This window comes from Acipenser ruthenus, chromosome 17, assembly GCF_902713425.1.
Source record: "Acipenser ruthenus chromosome 17, fAciRut3.2 maternal haplotype, whole genome shotgun sequence".
Taxonomy (NCBI): domain Eukaryota; kingdom Metazoa; phylum Chordata; class Actinopteri; order Acipenseriformes; family Acipenseridae; genus Acipenser; species Acipenser ruthenus.
Window position 1 is genome coordinate 16,045,921 of NC_081205.1, and position 18,612 is coordinate 16,064,532.

General features: G+C 42.8%; 1 protein-coding gene across 1 annotated transcript; it reads left to right on the forward strand.

Annotated features, from left to right (window-relative positions):
• Positions 1 to 1,095: 1,095 nt before the first annotated feature.
• LOC117423646 (kyphoscoliosis peptidase-like) lies at positions 1,096 to 17,676 on the forward strand. The gene is made up of 8 exons (XM_034039716.3): positions 1,096 to 1,162; positions 5,809 to 5,862; positions 7,740 to 7,822; positions 7,912 to 8,020; positions 8,142 to 8,259; positions 8,846 to 9,034; positions 14,952 to 15,142; positions 16,565 to 17,676. Exons 1-8 carry the CDS (start codon positions 1,096 to 1,098, stop codon positions 17,464 to 17,466), a joined length of 1,713 nt encoding a protein of 570 aa, XP_033895607.3. The 3' UTR covers positions 17,467 to 17,676.
• The last annotated feature ends 936 nt before the right edge of the window (positions 17,677 to 18,612 follow it).

Below are 18,612 nucleotides of genomic sequence, written 5' to 3' on the forward strand. Positions count from 1 at the left end.
CACAATCGGTCCTGACCACCGAGGGATTAAAACCGTCATCCTGAGGAAGCCGTTTCTCTTTTTCCATCGAACCCGTGAGGGCGACCGATGCCACCTCATGGTGGTCGTCTTCTCTTTCAGGGAAGCAGGGTTACGGTGAGTAACCTAACGTTCCCTTTCAATTTGAAGACAACCGCCAACGACATTATGTATGGGATAATGTATACCAGAGCCGTCGCGAGGGAGAAGGAACGGCAGCATATGATGGATGCATCAGAACCCCATAACCCAAGGGTTAGCGGTGTGAGCTTACAGACTGATTCATGTGGAAGGCTGTGATCACCTTGGGGAGGAAAGCAGGGTTTGTACACAGTGACACCCTGCTGCCATCGTCCCAAATACGCTTACAGGAGCTGTGCACCGACAGCGCCTGGAGCTTGTGCGTATGTGGAGTAACCCAAGTTGGGTGGGTGATGAAGCTGCGTCCATCAGACCCAATAGTTTAACACAACACTAATTATACTGTGAATCCTTATTGAACAGGGCCAGACAGTTGCGAATGGCAGCTATTCTGTCGTAAGGGAATCCAGCCGGAGACCCAAGTAGACCGTACTTTGCACCTGTATTAACTGGCTCATCACAATCGCTGTGTGGGCCACTGCTCCTTCCTGTGACTGGGACAAATCAACCAGTCATCCAAGTAGTTCATCACCCTTATCCCTTGCAGCCGTAAGGGAGCTAGGATGACATCCATGCACTTTGAAAACATGCAGGGGGCTAAGGGGAGGCCGAATGGCAACACGGAAAACTCAAAGACGCTACTTCCTGTGCGCTGGACGAATAGGAATGTGGAATACACGTCCTTTCGGTCCACTGTGATAAACCATTCGCCCGGCCGGACAGCCTGGTGAGTACGGCGGTGCCAGCGTCTCGTTCTCTCCCGTACCAGAGTACAGGAGGGGAGCATTGAGGTTACCTGCCGAGACGCCTTGTGTTCTCGGTAAGAACGCTGCAGCAATTCCTCAAACGATGGTCCAAAGGAATGGTCAGGGGAGGTAGGGGCTGCTTCTGAAGAAAGGAGCTACCTTCCCATGAGGCCGCAATCAAAATCATACCATGGTCCTCCTCAGCAATGCTGACATCCGGTTCTGTAACATCCGGGTCGACCACCAGTGCAGGCGGGGTCAGCTCCGGGGCCGGCGTTATTGGCTGAGCTCAGCCTGCTGTGTGGCCAGGGGCTCCCAACGCCATGTACGGCTCAGCCGTGCTAGCAGGGGACGTTGTGCACGACGTGCAAGTGTCGACTTTAGCCATGCTTGATGTCTGCACAGCCCCAAGGGCGTTGTTTAAACACCTGAGGGTGTAGACCTGTGTATTGAAGCAGTCAGACACCAAGGGTGCAGAAGCACCGAGGACACTGAGTGAGGTAGGATACAGTACTGGTGCACCGAAGAATCGGGGCACCGAGTGCAGGTGTTATTGACATGCTGTGGCGCTAAGCACCGAGGCATGGAGCATCTAAGCACAGAGGGCACCGAAGCACCGAGACACACCTAGCCTTAACCACGTGTAGTCAGCACAACCCTGGAGCGCATAGCATATACCGGGGTGGATACACAGACTCGAGTGGCTGCGGTAGGCAATCAGGAGAGCAGTACAGGGGAGCGCACAATGCTGCAATGGTGCATCGTGGTGATAACCTGGTTCTGGACCGCGTGCAGTCACACAATGTGGCAGCGCGTAGTGTATGCTAGAGTGGAGCACATGCTTAAGGAACGTGCGTGTTAGGCAGGAAAAAGATAGAAGCTTACACACACAGCAATTCAGCTATGGGAGAAACACATTCACCACGCCAGGCGGGTGACCAAGCGTGCCGTGTAGGCGGGCTGAAGCTGATTGAACTCAACAGAACTGGCTCCCTGTGGCGGAATCACGCTGCTACTTTTTCTTTTTAAACTGCAAGGCAGTGAAGAAAAAACACATACACACACAACAGCAAAGTTGTGAGGGTAAAATAGCAGTCACCACTGCAACACGTGTAAATGCTTTTTTTTTTTTTTTTTAACAACAGTCCGGCGGATGCCACTCAATAGCAGGGTGCAGCAGAGCTGGGTCCTGGTGGAAGAATCACGCTTGTGTTATTTTTTATTTATTTATTTATTTATTTCTAAACTGCAAGGCAGTAAAGAAACGAATACACACACACACCACAGCAAGCTGTGAGGGTAAAAATAACAGTCACCACGGCAACGCGGGTAACTGATTTTGTTTTGTTTTTACCAGCCCACCGAGTAGGCGGGCTGAAACAAGCCGGCGTAAGCATCTCAACTGCGGGGTGCAGCAGAGCGGGGTCCCGGTGGATATCACACTGCTACTACTTCAGCAAAGCTGTGAGGGTAATACAACATGCATCATGGCAACGCGGGTGAACTGAAACTTTTAAGCGCACGAGAGGATGGGCAGAGACAATCCAGTTGGCCGAGAGTCAACTCCACAGCGGGGCGCGGCAGAGCCGGGGTCCGGTGGAGGATCATGTGTCTTTTTTCTTTTTTTTTAAAAAAACTGCAATAGCAGAGTAAAACACAGAACAGCGAGCGCTGTAAGGTTAGAAAGCAGACTGCAATCAAAAAGCGACGTATACTGTTGAAAAGAAAAAGAGTAAACACAGTGCAGTTGTGCAGCGTTTATAGCAGAAGCATGGTTTCTGATTCTAGGGAAGTGGCAAGCCGGCTTCCAGCAATGAAATTGTAGGGGAACTCCAGAAAAATCGAGAGACAGCTATTTCACACATTCTCGATCACAGCAACTGGACAGGGGTGTCTAGCCTGGACTGCGTGCAGTCACACGACCGGGGCAGCGCGTAGCCTACAGCGGAGTGAAGCACCGTCTACAGGCAGAGGGCATCGAGGCACCCGAGGGCGCTATGAGCACCGTGCGCACAGAGTACCATAAGCACTGTGCACCGTGTACTGTGCAGCACTGTGCGTTCATGCACTGATGCTGTCACAATCGGCACCGATCACCGTGTGTACCGTGTACCATGCGTACCGAGTACCATGCAGCACCGTGTGCTCCTGCACTAGCTCTGTAGCAGTGGGCACCAAGCACTGTGTGCACAGTGCACCATGCATACCACAGAGCACCGTGCGCACAGAGTACCGTGCAGCACCGTGCATTCGTACACTAACTAAGTGCACCGTGTACCATGCGGCACTGTGTCTGTGCACTGACGCTGTAGCGCTGGGCACCGTTTGCCGTATGCAATGAGCACCTTGCGCACCGAGATACCGAAGTACCAAAGGCTACGCGTGCGCCGCGGCACCGAAGCACCAGGGGGCAGCTACCCTACCCTACCCTACCCTAACCACGTGGTCACACACCTGGTCAGCGCGTAGCATGCATCAGGGGGACACAAGGGCCGAAGCCGTGGTGGGCGACTCGGAAGCGGACAGAGAAAACCATAGAATAGATAGGGGAGAGTACACTGTTTGTTTACAAGGCCCGACTCACTGACGTGGGCAGGCCTATGCTGTTGCCGAGGTCTACTCGACAGCGGGGATGTGGCAAGGCCCAGCCCCATGGAGGTGAGCACGGCTGGAAGAGTCACAGCCCTATGGAGGAACTGTGTACTCTCAAGAAAGAAATAGACAACCACTCGCGGGTGACTGTACAGGCAGTCGCTCAAACACGACAGACAAAGAGCGGCCTACCACACAAGCGAGGAGGCCACTGAAACACAGAAAGGCCACTGAAAGACAGAAAGGCGAAAGGCGAGGTCTTTTCAGGGTAGTTGATTCCGGGAAAGCGGCGAGCCAGCTTTCAGCACGAATGCAATGGAAATACAATCGACTCAATTCAACTCGAGAAGCTCTTTTCAATCAACATGCTCAGCTAGACATAGAGGTCTTACCTTGCCATCTTGAGAAGGAAAAAGAGAAATGCCTAATCCCTCGGTAGGCGGGACCGAGTGCGTCATCCCAGGAAGGGGCCTATCGGCAGCTCTGGTATAGAGAGCTCAGCGATACCTACCCAATGCATTAGTAACTTTACAATGCATTAGTAAGACCTCATCTATAATATTGTGTTCAGTTCTGGTCACCTCGTTACAAAAAGGATATTGCTGCTCTAGAAAGAGTGCAAAGAAGAGCGACCAGAATTATCCTGGGTTTAAAAGGCATGTTGACCCAGGGGACTTTTTCGACCTGAGAAAAGAAACAAGGACCAGGGGTCACAAATGGAGATTAGATGAAGGGGCATTCAGAAGAGAAAATAAGAGGCACTTTTTCACACAGAGAATTGTGAGGGTCTGGAACAAACTCACCAGTAATGTTGTTGAAGCAGACACCCTGGGATCCTTCAAGAAGCTGCTTGATGAGATTCTGGGATCAATAAGCTACTAACAACCAAACGAGCAAGATGGGCCAAATGGCCTCCTCTCATTTGTAAGCGTTCTTATGTTCTTATGTTCTTAATGGGAAGGCATATCTCATACATAGTGTCGCTTGTGGTCGTCTTCAAATTGAAAGTGAACTAGCAAACCTCTGATTATTAACAAAGCGCTTCACTTGCCACACATACTTTTATAGCTTGTTTTCTGTGTACATAACTTAATAAGTTAATAACAGTACCTGTTTATTTTGAGCGAATACAAGACTGATCACGTAACGTGAATCCAGCATGTACTGTAGCCGACTGCAAAATCTTGAATATTGTTTTTGATCCAAAACGTAATAAATTCATTTAATTTCACTTTGTGTTTTTTTTTCGTTTATCGTTTCGGTTCCGGTTCTGTTTCAAATCCCTGGTGAAAACCTGGTAATGCATAGAATTCTTAAGAATAGCGAGGTATGGTAAAGCATATTTATAAACATGGCAAACCAGGGTAAACTATAGTAAATGCACAACATAGCCATGGGAAAAGCATGGGAAAACCGCAGTAAACCTTTATAAGGAAGTATAATAGGTATATAGTTTCTTTATGTTTACCTATTAAATATTGTTTTTTCCAAACACAGAGATTGATGTTCCTCTAAGCTCCCATCTGCCAAAAAAGCACAGGAGTGTTGATGGTATTTTCCAGGTATCCAGGAATAGTAAAGACAATGAGCGCTGTGTATGATAGTGTTTTCCAGGTATCCAGGAATAGTAAAGACAATGAGCGCTGTGTATTATGTTTTCCAGGTATCCAGGAATAGTAAAGACAATGAGCGCTGTGTATTATGTTTTCCAGGTATCCAGGAATAGTAAAGACAATGAGCGCTGTGTATGATAGTGTTTTCCAGGTATCCAGGAATAGTAAAGACAATGAGCGCTGTGTATTATGTTTTCCAGGTATCCAGGAATAGTAAAGACAATGAGCGCTGTGTATGATAGTGTTTTCCAGGTATCCAGGAATAGTAAAGATTCTCTTGTTTACAGTTAATGTATACAGTATTTCCATTAAAATAAAAAGAAATACAAGGAATAATAAATACATCTATGTATAAAGTGGCATTGAAGGATCGACAGAGTAGTTTACTCGCAGGAGCTGCGCTTTAAAGGTTGAAATGAAAGTGTTAGAGTGTTTACTTTAGCATTTCTTGTCACCACTTCATTCCCCCCTATGTATTTTACCTGTGATCTTTATTTGGGAAATGTCTGTGTAGAGCTAGCAAGCTATTCTTCTGAGGTAGTTTGTTAAACAAGCCTGATTGATACCCTTGACGTTATTGTATAACTGTAGTATATATCTTCCTTGCCCTTCTTTATAAAGAATGGAACAATGTTTTTAAAATGTCTTTCTGCCTGTCTGTCTCCTGACATTTCTCATTGTATTGATATTTTTTCCAGGTTTTATTGCTGACAACAAGAACAAGGAGATCAGTGTGAAGACAGCAGGTTTTGGTGAGTGTGACACACTGGGCACAGATTCAGTTTTGGGGAGTGTGACACACTGGGCACAGATTCAGTTTTGGGGAGTGTGACACACTGGGTACAGATTCAGTTTTGGGGAGTGTGACACACTGGGCACAGATTCAGTTTTGGGGAGTGTGACACACTGGGCACAGATTCAGTTTTGGGGAGTGTGACACACTGGGTACAGATTCAGTTTTGGTGAGTGTGACACACTGGATACAGATTCAGTTTTGGGGAGTGTGACACACTGGGCACAGATTCAGTTTTGGGGAGTGTGACACACTGGGCACAGATTCAGTTTTGGGGAGTGTGACACACTGGGCACAGATTCAGTTTTGGGGAGTGTGACACACTGGGCACAGATTCAGTTTTGGGGAGTGTGACACACTGGGCACAGATTCAGTTTTGGGGAGTGTGACACACTGGGCACAGATTCAGTTTTGGGGAGTGTGACACACTGGGCACAGATTCAGTTTTGGGGAGTGTGACACACTGGGCACAGATTCAGTTTTGGGGAGTGTGACACACTGGGCACAGATTCAGTTTTGGGGAGTGTGACACACTGGACACAGATTCAGTTTTGGGGAGTGTGACACACTGGGCACAGATTCAGTTTTGGGGAGTGTGACACACTGGGCACAGATTCAGTTTTGGGGAGTGTGACACACTGGGCACAGATTCAGTTTTGGGGAGTGTGACACACTGGGCACAGATTCAGTTTTGGGGAGTGTGACACACTGGGCACAGATTCAGTTTTGGGGAGTGTGACACACTGGGCACAGATTCATTAAAGAATCCTCTCTTTCCTATTGGAGGCACAACTGAAGTTACAATGTGCAATTTAAGGATACAATTCATTCATATGTGTAATGAATTTAATTTAATTAGCACTCTAATTATTAATTTGTTTAAGATTAACAATTGAGCAGTAAATCACACTGTTATATCTTGTATGAATTTTACTAAGAAACTTAGAAAATAGATACGGTACAAAAGTAGAAAATAATTAACAGCAAAATAGCAAAAATCTGTTTATTAAGTTTCAGCAAGCAATAATATTCAGGAAATATCTTGGCTTCAGTGTAAATATTGATTACATGGAGATAATGCATTCATCAATTGTCTATAATTTGTCTTTCTATAGGAAGTAGTAATGCTCTTAAATCAATAAACATTCTGGTAATATGAATATGCAAGCAGGGTACTGTTGAGTGAACATGAGTCTGTAAATATTAGAACACAAATGTCAGTGAATTTGAATTAATACAATAATACAAAATCATAGATACTTCTTGTCTCAGTATGAGGTTTTATTAAGGGTACATTTTCGGATTCGATAGATCTAGCTCCACTGTTCCTAATATACACTGTAGTGGTTTTATTCCTCTCAGAAAACGTGTCATTGCAGCTGCTTGTATCAGGAGTCTTCTGCATTAACATACTGAGTTAGTTTACTTCATTATGATCTCTGTGTACCCTGGGGAGTCTTCTGCATTAACATACTGAGTTAGTTTACTTCATTATGATCTCCGTGTACCCTGGGGAGTCTTCTGCATTAACATACTGAGTTAGTTTACTTCATTATGATCTCCGTGTACCCTGGGGAGTCTTCTGCATTAACATACTGAGTTAGTTTACTTCATTATGATCTCCGTGTACCCTGGGGAGTCTTCTGCATTAACATACTGAGTTAGTTTACTTCATTATGATCTCCGTGTACCCTGGGGAGTCTTCTGCATTAACATACTGAGTTATTATTATTATTATTATTATTATTTATTTCTTAGCAGACGCCCTTATCCAGGGCGACTTACAATCGTAAGCAAATACATTTCAAGAGTTAGTTTACTTCATTCTTGTTCCAGCCTACCCTTGGGACCAGTCCAGTTTTAAGAGCCTCCAGGTGGATCTGAAGAAATTCAAACAGCTTGATGACTTCGCCTCTCAGGTATGGTTTATAAACTGTTTCAAATGTATAGATATTTTTAAAAACCCTGCTCTCCACTGCTGCTATGAACGACTGCTTGTTTTCAGCAGGTAAGCACTCGGAGCAGTGTGGAGGTCCTGGTGAAAGAGCTGCTCCAGAAAGCCCAGACTGATCTAGAAAAGCTGCGAGCAATCTGGATTTGGGTCACTCACCACATCGGTAAGGAACAGACTAATCCCTCATTTACATTACACACCGCCATTAAATTATAGTGACAAATTGACCTTCAAGAAAACAGCTGTTTCCTTCTGATCCCCTGTGAGCGGTATTGCCTTCACAGAGTATGACGTGAAGGGGTATTACAACACTGAGCTGCGGACGGGGGTCCCGGGGGATGTACTGCAGTCTGGGAAGGCCGTGTGTGCTGGATATGCAGGGCTCTTCAAGGAGATGTGCCGGTAAATGTCACAGTATCCACCAAGTGCCTCTTTATTTGCATGTTTCATTAATAAATCCTACACTGTAGTTTCTTGATGCCAGGACCTACAATGAATATAAACTGTAGATCCAAGCACCAAGAAAACTACAGTGTATGGTTTATCATAATACCAAAATCCACTTAAATGGTTGTAAAGACTGAGGAAGATACAGCCTGTTATTTGAATAATCAACAGCATGATAGTGAAATGTATGAACAGGTAGCTTTTAACTATAAAAGATTGGTTTAAACTGTATATTGACAGATTCATCCATGCAGTAGTTGTTACTCTTTGTTGAAAATCTTGATCCATAGCAGAAGTGTGTATGCAGCAGATACACAGATTGTTTCCGTTAACCAATATCCTATAATGCTTATTCTCTATGGTTGTTTCTGCTTAGAGTACTAACTATTCCACCAAAAAACAATTTATCTGAGACCCCTCAGAACAGTTAAAGACTAAGAAAAGACAACCAAGGAAAGGTACCATAGTTATTCAAGGGCATGAAGCTAAGGGTCCTTACCTGTGCAGTTGTTTAGAACGGAAGGTAAGAACTGTTGTTCAGTTTTGCAGGGATCAACTGTGTGATGGTATCGGGCCATTCCAAAGGATTCAGCTATGAGCCAGGAGATCGCTTCACAGGATCCGGGAACCACGCCTGGAATGCTGTGAGTCTGGAGGGAAGATGGCATCTCCTGGACAGCACCTGGGGAGCTGGCAATGTCAGCAGAAATAGCTCCCAATTCACATTCCAGTGAGCAACACCCTCTAAAAACAAGATCATGTACAACACATTGTTTGTGTTTTCAAAAAGATTAATTGTTTATACACATAACTTAGCTTTAATCAAACTTATTTGTGTTCTCCATTATGCTGATAAGAACATAAGAACATAAGAAAGTTTACAAACGAGAGGAGGCCATTCAGCCCATCTTGCTCGTTTGGTTGTTAGTAGCTTATTGATCCCAGAATCTCATCAAGCAGCTTCTTGAAGGATCCCAGGGTGTCAGCTTCAACAACATTACTGGGGAGTTGGTTCCAGACCCTCACAATTCTCTGTGTAAAAAAGTGCCTCCTATTTTCTGTTCTGAATGCCCCTTTATCTAATCTCCATTTATGACCCCTGGTCCTTTTTTCTTTTTTCAAGTCAAAGAAGTCCCCCGGGTTGACATTGTCTATACCTTTTAGGATTTTGAATGTTTGAATCAGATCGCCGCGTAGTCTTCTTTGTTCAAGACTGAATAGATTCAATTCTTTTAGCCTGTCTGCATACGACATGCCTTTTAAACCCGGGATAATTCTGGTTGCTCTTCTTTGCACTCTTTCTAGAGCAGCAATATCCTTTTTGTAACGAGGTGACCAGAACTGAACACAATATTCTAGGTGAGGTCTTACTAATGCATTGTAGAGTTTTAACATTACTTCCCTTGATTTAAATTCAACACTTCTCACAATATATCCAAGCATCTTGTTAGCCTTTTTTATAGCTTCCCCACATTGTCTAGATGAAGACATTTCTGAGTCAACATAAACTCCTAGGTCTTTTTCATAGTTCCCTTCTTCAATTTCACTATCTCCCATCTGATATTTATAATGCACATTTTTACTGCCCGCATGCAATACTTTACACTTTTCTCTATTAAATTTCATTTGCCATGTGTCTGCCCAATTTTGAATGCTGTCTAGATCATTTTGAATGACCTTTGCTGCTTCAACAGTGTCTGCCACTCCTCCTATTTTTGTGTCGTCTGCAAATTTAACGAGTTTGCTTACTATATCAGAGTCTAAATCATTAATGTAGATTAGGAATAGCAGAGGACCTAATACTGATCCCTGTGGTACACCACTGGTTACCTCACTCCATTTTGAGGTTTCTCCTCTAATCAGTACTTTCTGTTTTCTACCTGTTAACCAATCCCTAATCCATGTGCATGCATTTCCTTGAATCCCTACTGCGTTCAGTTTGAGAATTAATCTTTTATGCGGAACTTTGTCAAAAGCTTTCTGGAAATCTAAATAAACCATGTTGTATGCTTTGCAGTTATCCATTTTCAATGTTGCATCCTCAAAAAAGTCAAGCAGGTTAGTTAGACATGATCTCCCTTTCCTAAAACCATGCTGGCTGTCTCCCAGGATATTGTTACCATATAGGTAATTTTCCATTTTGGATCTTATTATAGTTTCCATAAGTTTACATATAATAGAAGTCAGGCTTATTGGTCTGTAGTTACCTGGTTCGGTTTTGTCTCCCTTTTTGTGGATTGGTATTACATTTGCTATTTTCCAGTCTGTTGGTACAACCCCTGTGTCAAGAGACTGTTGCATGATCTTGGTTAGCGGTTTGTAAATAACTTCTTTCATTTCTTTGAGTACTATTGGGAGGATCTCATCCGGCCCAGGGGATTTGTTTATTTTAAGAGCTCCTAGTCCCTTTAACACTTCTGCCTCTGTTATGCTAAAGTTATTTAAAACTGGATAGGAACAGGTCGACATGTGGGGCATGTTGTCCATGTCCTCCTTTGTAAAAACCTGTGAAAAGTAATCATTTAATATATTTGCTATTTTTTTTTCTTCATCTATGATTTTGCCATTTGTGTCTCTTAGACATTTAACCTCCTCTTTGAATGTTCTCTTGCTGTTATAATATTGGAAAAACATTTTGGAATTGGTTTTAGCCCCCTTAGCAATATTGATTTCTATCTCTCTCTTGGCCTTTCTAACTTCCCTTTTGACTTGTGTTTGCAGTTCCAAGTACTCTTTCTGTGTGCTTTGTTTTTGGTCCCTTTTAAACGCTCTGTAAAGTGCCTTTTTTCGCTGAATATTTTTTTTAATTGATCTATTAAACCATTTTGGCCATTTTGTTTTAGATTTAGATTTGTCTACTTTTGGGATGTAATTGTTTTGTGCCTCTAGTACTACATTTTTAAAAAACAGCCACCCTTTTTCTGTGGATGTTTTCTCTATTTTACTCCAATCTACTTCTGTTAGTCTCTGTTTCATACCTTTGTAGTTTGCTTTTCTAAAATTGTAAACCTTAGCTTTAGTCATTACTTTTGGGGTTTTAAAAAATATTTCAAATGAGACCATGTTGTGGTCTGAGTTTGCCAATGGCTCTCTGACCTCTGTTTTAGTTATTCTGTCTTCATTATTTGAAAAGACTAAGTCAAGGCATGCCTCCCCTCTAGTCGGTGCCTTGACAAATTGCGTTAGGAAGCAGTCATTTGTCATTTCCACCATTTCAATTTCGTCCGTCGTGCCCCCCATTGGGTTTTCCCATTTTATACAGGGGAAGTTGAAATCCCCCATTAGTATGGCTTCTCCTTTTCTACACGCATTTCGAATGTCATTGTATAACAGATTATTTTGCTCAGCGTCTGAATTTGGCGGTCTATAGCATACTCCTATTATTATGCCCTTTGAATTTGTGTCCATTATTCTGACCCATATTGATTCTGCATTGTTTTCTTTGTCCTGATTTACACCTGGGCTTCAAGGCTATTTCTTATGTATAGCGCTACCCCTCCGCCTCTTCTGTCCTGCCTGTCTTTCATATATAGTGTGTACCCACTAATATTATATTCGTCTCCATCACTCTCAGACAACCAAGTTTCTGTAACACCTATCACGTCGTAGTTACTTGTTAGTGCAGTAGCTTCAAGTTCTAACATTTTGTTTCTGAGACTTCTAGCATTAAGATAAATACATTTAATAGTGGTCTTACCTGAGTTGTTGCTCTTGTTTTGATGTAGTCTCCCTTCTGTTTTTTTGTTTTCTCCCCCCTTCCTTTCTAGTTTAAATGCTTCTGTACCGCCTGAAGGATCCTTTCTCCGAGTAGATTGGTTCCCTTTCTGTTTAAGTGCAGTCCGTCCCACCTGTATAGATAGTCCTTGTTGTAGAAAGTGCTCCAATGTTCAAGAAAGGTGAAGCCTTCCTGTGTGCACCACGATTTCAGCCATGCATTTTGATTTTGTATTTCCAGCTGTCCATATGGTCCTTTGCAAGGCGCCGGCAGTATCCCAGAAAAGACCACAGTTTTGGTCTTGTCTTTTAATTTCCTTCCTAGCGCTCTGAATTTGTTTTGCAGGGATCTTGGCCTGTCTCTTCCAATGTTGTTTGTACCAATGTGGACGACAACTACCGGGTTATCTCCTGTTCGTTCTAGGAGCCTGTCCACATTCTCAGTGATGTGCTTGACTGAGGCTCCTGGAAGGCAGCACACTGTTGTAGTAAGGGGGTCCAAACTGCGAACTGAACTTGCTGTGTTTCTCAGTATGGAGTCCCCAACAATCATGACCTCCCTTCTTTTTGCTGCCTGGTCAGCACTGTTTATAGGGTCCTGGGTGTTGTTTCTTTCATTCTCGTGATGTTGGTTTTGGTCATCTAAATGTTGAAGTGGCTCAAATGTGTTGGTTGTCTGGATTTCTGGTGGTTGTGTTTGACGAAGTTTCTTTTTTTCCCTGCTTCTGCCTATCTGAACCCAGCTGTTTCGACTCTCTTCCATCTCCCTATTGGCTTTCAGTCTGCTAGGGGTGCAGACTTCCATGAATTGTGGGTGTGTCAGCTCCTCAAGCTCCTGTTGCTGTCTCATTTCCTCCAGCTCCTTTTCTAGCAGGCTTAATCGCTGAAGCAAGTCCTGGATCGTGCAGCACTTTACACAAACTTGGTTGAGCTCTGTTGGGTTTTCTCGGATTTCCCACATCATGCAGTTGTCACAGATTACTGGCTTGAAGACCATTTTTTTTTTTTTTTTTTTTTAGTGTAGCTTCTGCAGCTGTCAACCTGCTTTCAAACTGCTTCTAACTGCGTTGTACTTGTCCACTCGTACTTCTCCCACGATGTCGCTTCCACACGCTGTCGCTTGGAAGACTGCCTGCCTTTTGTTCGTTTGTGTTTGTGCTGCGTGCTCCGCTCCTCCCCCGTGTCCCAGAACGCCGCGGGATTTGAATCAGCTGCTCCGAGTTTCAGCTGATCAGAAAAATACACGCAGCTGCAAGGCTTTAAGCTGCAATGTTTTCTGATTAAAGCAACTCCAAATTTAAAGATGTAATTCCTCCTTTCTGCTTCTAACTGCGTTGTACTTGTCCACGACTGTACTTCTCCCACGATGTCGCTTCCACACACAGTTATTGAACTGTGTCTCAGACATCACTGTCACTGGACCGTAGCTAGGTATATCACTGGTTTTTAATGGTCTCATTTCAAGTGGCCTCCCCTATTGAAACCAAAAACAACTTTGAAACTGAAACTACACTAGTATACAAAAACATTTCAGCAGCATAAAATTGGAGGGGACATGTGATTGCAGAGGGCAGATCATTAACAAAAACCCTAAATAAAATAGGGTCTGAAAACAGAGCCCTGGGGAACTCCACTGTACTGCTATCTGAAACCATTACAGAACATCCAATACCTGTATATTCTAGTTTTTGTAACAAAAGTTTATGGATGACATAAGAACATAAGAAGAACATAAGAAAGTTTACAAATGAGAGGAGGCCATTCAGCCCATCTTGCTCGTTTGGTTGTTAGTAGCTTATTGATCCCAGAATCTCATCAAGCAGCTTCTTTAAGGATCATAGGGTGTCAGCTTCAACAGCATTACTGGGGAGTTGTAGAAATGTTGTAATAGTAAAATGGTCCTGGCAGAAACATGATGGACACATTCTGTTGGGGTTCAATGATCATTTAATTCAGTATGGACAATCTTTTAAAAATGTGGTTGGAATTGAAATTGGTCTATAATTATTAGGATCCATGTGACAGTGATGGCTGCAAAGGTGTTGTCAGACCAGGAAATGAACCCAAAAACAAGGCAGTACTGGCGGGTGAAACTGAGGCGCAACGGCGCTGTGTGCTTTATTAAACAAATGAAAATAAAAGATTTATACAAAACAAAAAGACATAAAACAAACAGGCACGTTGGCCAAACAAACAAACAAACAATTATACTAACAAATATTTGCTGGCGGTTCCAGCACAATAGCAGTTGTTTTAGTTTTAACTCCTTAACTCCCGTTCATTACTCCCTGAACACTCTCTTCGCTTGTGCAGCCAAACTGCAAATCTTTTATATTCTGGCAGAGGGGTTAACTAGCTAGTTATTATCTTATTACCCCTCGGCCAGAGTCTGCACGCGTTTATTAATTCTGCTTGACTGTCAGCCAGTTAAATAATCAGTAGCTGACAGTCACGCATTCTCACGAGGAATTAAAATATACACAATAAAACAATAACACATAATGGCGGTGGCTTTTCATCTGCGCCACAACCAATAATAATATAATAAATCATAAAAATATACAAAGGGGCGGGACAATCCGCCACAATCCATAAAGAGGGGGTAACTTTTTCCTTTTTCCTAAATCAGGAGTTTTTCCTGACTGTAAAGACAGGTTGAATAATTGATTGGGGAAATGCCCGTTCTGATGCAGTAAATTGTAATAGTTTGGGATGAGAATCATCCAGTCCAACACCTGCTTTGTTCAAATCCAGAAAAAGTCATATTAATCTGGTCATGTCAATTTAGCCATCCACACCACAAAACAATCACCATGCATCTCTATACCAGCTAGATTTTCTATTTTATTTCATTAGGGGTCTGATCTCTTTGTTTGCATTCATTGTTTCACATTTTTCTCTCGCTCCCTCTCCCTCCCTCTTGTATTCTCCAGGTACAATGAATTCTATTTCCTCACACACCCTGCACTTTTCATTGGTGATCATTTCCCACTCAAAGATGAATGGCAATTGCTGAATCCGAGGGTGTCTCTCAGACAGTTTGAAAAGGCTCTTATGAAAATGAGTAGTTTCTACAGCTGTGACCTTCGTTCTATAAACCCAGATTCTTCACTGATAGAAACAGGTAGGGCAGTGATCTATATATTTATAACCAATCATCCAATTGTAATAACTTTACAATAACATTCTTTGGCAGAAGTAATTTAGATTATTATACTCTAGACCAGCGGTCCTCACAGTAATTTGGGCACGGGCATAAATTGATCTTACTTGTCTGTTTGCGGACACGCTGACTATTGCATAGGTTCTTATCTTAAACACTGCCTTCCCGCGACACATACAGTATTTGTGCATAATTGTGAGTGCTGCACTTAATCCTTAAATAATTTATATAAAATACGCAATGCAAATATTTTTAAATAGCATGTTTACACAGATAACCATGAATAAACTAAAATAAAAGAGGACAGATAGCGTCTCGCTTGGTTTCAATTTGACAAATTTGTCAACACTACTTTGTTTTAAAGGTCACTCCTCTCCAGTACAATTATTCAGAGAAAGTGGATTTGTAACTAAATCTACTACGGTGTTTCCCTTGTCTGGTGAAATGAAAAAATAGAGAGAGAGAAAATTCAATTCTAAATGCTGAAATGTATTATTTTTCTCAATAACAGCGAAATTCAGTGCTTACCTGGCATTAACACCCTGCCTCTACTCACGAATGATTGGACAGCTGCGGATATTTTCTCCTATTGGTTAAATTTACTGTCAGTACCTACAACTGAAACAGACACAGTTCATGTCCCACCCAGCTAACTTATGATTAGCTACCGCAGAGAAAATGCAGGTATTCAATTGGTTGATCCTATTGCTGAGGCCCTTCAGGAAAAAAATATATATGTTGAGTACGTACAAGCACAGCATAAGCGAGCAGCACTGTCAACAGACTGCTGTGATGCTTTTGTTGGAAAACATGTTTAAAGCTTTATTTACTTTCCCACGCTACGACCCGCCAGAAATGTGTTCACGACCCATAATTTAAGAACAGCTGCTGCGGGCATGATGGCCTGGCTTCGCGGGCACGAATTTGTCCGCGGGCACCACTTTGAGGACCACTTATCTACACTATGCTGACTTTTTCACAGTACCAACTGCTGATTAGCTGAGCTAAAGGTATATCTTGGTAACTGCTTTTGCAAATGAAACAAAATCAACTTACCAATGATTGTCTCACAATCGAATGCTATGAAGAGGTGCAGTGAGCTAACATGGAGATGAAGCTATGGTCATTTCTACATTAATAATAGGCTCAAGGAAGGTCCTGTTGAAAGTTCTAGCATTGACCAGCATTGGTCCTGCAAGTTCAAAAGACTGTATTGTGTATCTTTTATGAATATACTTGCTGAGTACCTGCTAGGAAACAAATAAATGTTCATTCCAGTTTCTCTTGGTCACCAGAAGTGTCTGTAATTTTCAGCATATTGTAAGGTTGTTTTAGTTCCCTGTCTGTTTGTGAGTGTTATCTGTGCTTCTCTCTTTATAACAGCCAATGGCAAGGCTACAATCACTGTGAAGAGTCAATCTCCTGCTCTGTTCACACACACCTTAAATGGAAAGAATGAATGTGGCATCATTACCTTGACAGCACACGGGATGATCCTGGATATCTATCCAAAGAGTACCGGAAAACACAAGCTTAACATTTTTGCAAAACATTTTGATGCAACAGAAACCTATGATTGTGTGTGTGAATATCAACTTCAGTGTGAGTCTGTCCATAAAGAAATGAAGCTGCCCTCTGCCATGATGAACCCAGTGGGCCCCAGCTGGCTAACAGAGATGAAGGGTCTCCTCCAGCCCTCCCAGTGCAGCCCTATAGTCTACACCCAGGACGGGCGCTGTGCCTTCAGATTCCTGCTGGAGAAGGACCTCAGCTTCGTCCTAAAGCTGAGTCTGGAGAATGTCAATCTCTCTGATGACTTGAGCAGACATGTCTTTATTTACAGAGAGGGGAACTGGGTGGAATTTAAAATCCAGATCCCCAGGGCCGGCATGTATCTTTTCACCATTTTTGCCAAAGAAAAGTCTGCGCCTGGAAAAAACCACCATTTTGTGTGTAATTATTTCATCTCCTGCAGCAACCCCAGCGTGCAGTGGCCAGTCTTCCCTTTGGTCTACGCTTCCTGGCAGCAGGAATATGAGCTGGTGGAGCCTCTCTCTGGAGTCCTGCCAGCTCAGCGCACCCTGCAGTTCAAGGTGAAGATCCCCGGTGTGGAGAAGGTGCTGGTGGGAAGCAGAGACACTCAGGAGCTCAGTGTGTCCAGCGATGGCTACTGGACTGGGAGCTGCAGCACAGCCGGCTGTAAGGACCTGACTGTGATGGTGCTGCACAAACCCAATGACAGCTCTTACTCCTTGGTGCTTCAGTATCAAGTGGAAAACAACTGAGATAATTGATCTATCTTTTTCAAAAGATTTGCAACCTGATTTATAATGTCATTTATCAAAGCAAATGCCAGTGATGTAGGGAAATAAATATAGAAATACTACAAGAAATGTAATAAATATAGAACTACTAAAATAAACGTAATAAATCCAATGACAACATAACTTTACTTGTTAACTGTATGTCTTTTTCTGAGTGCACTGTCAAATAAAAAAATCAATTAACATAACATTTTGTGTTTGTTGGTTAATGCGTTGTCACATTACTTCAATCCTCCTCCTTCCTCCCTTTGTAACAAACTTACTCCTTGCTTGATATTTTTGTATCGTGTGTGTAAAAAGCGAACACATGTATTTGATTGAATGGACAGTGTGACTATACAGGCGGCTAAATAAACGCTCTATATTAAAGTGGCCCTCCTGGAAGCTGGTTTTATTATTCAAACGTTCACCGCGCCCCCCCACACACCTTGAGAACCTAGGGCCTAAGCCAATCAAATTAGCTTTTTTTTTTTTTTGGAGGAGGGAGGAGCAACGAGGGGATCTTGAGTGAGTTAACCCTTTGTGGAGCGGATAAAATGATTTGACAAAAGACGTTTCAGATTTATCAAAATTATTGGTAGGGACAATTCAACTGTCCCTTGACATTGGTAGGGACATGTCCCTACCGTCCCTAGCTAAATCTACGCCGGTGGTTTTAAGTGTATACCAGCCAACTTCATGTCAATCAGATTGTCCTCGATTCATGTCCAGCATTCATTTCAAGCCACCAGAAGTGACCGTTTAACAGCTGTCCATATTGTAAGAAATAACAGAACAATGGGAAATTGATGGTATGTCTATCTCTATTTCACCTTAATTTCAGTCATGTATTTGATTAGGAAAATACAATTTGTTTAAGGTTACAAAGATTGTTGTTTTTTTTTTTTTGTTAGACATTTAACACAAAAAGTGTTGTATTCCATACCATGTACAGTGCAGGATTATACTGGGGATCACAGCATTATTTCTGCACATGACTTCTGAGTTCTGTCAGTTTTAATAGATGATTAATGAGCACTTGTTGTAGGGCTAGTAGGGCCTACTTGGGATTTTAAACCATGTTTGGTTCAGAATGTTGGAAAATGTTTGGCCAATGTAATCCCAGTG

What these genes read in the sequence shown, in the direction of transcription:
- LOC117423646 (XM_034039716.3), top strand. Translation starts at nt 1,096, where the DNA reads ATGGTCCTCCTCAGCAATGCTGACATCCGGTTCTGTAACATCCGGGTC. An exon ending in CTCTTCAAGGAGATGTGCCG is followed by an intron (nt 8,260 to 8,845) that starts GTAAATGTCACA and finishes ACTGTTGTTCAG; the next exon opens with TTTTGCAGGGATCAACTGTG. An exon ending in TTCTTCACTGATAGAAACAG is followed by an intron (nt 15,143 to 16,564) that starts GTAGGGCAGTGA and finishes TCTTTATAACAG; the next exon opens with CCAATGGCAAGGCTACAATC.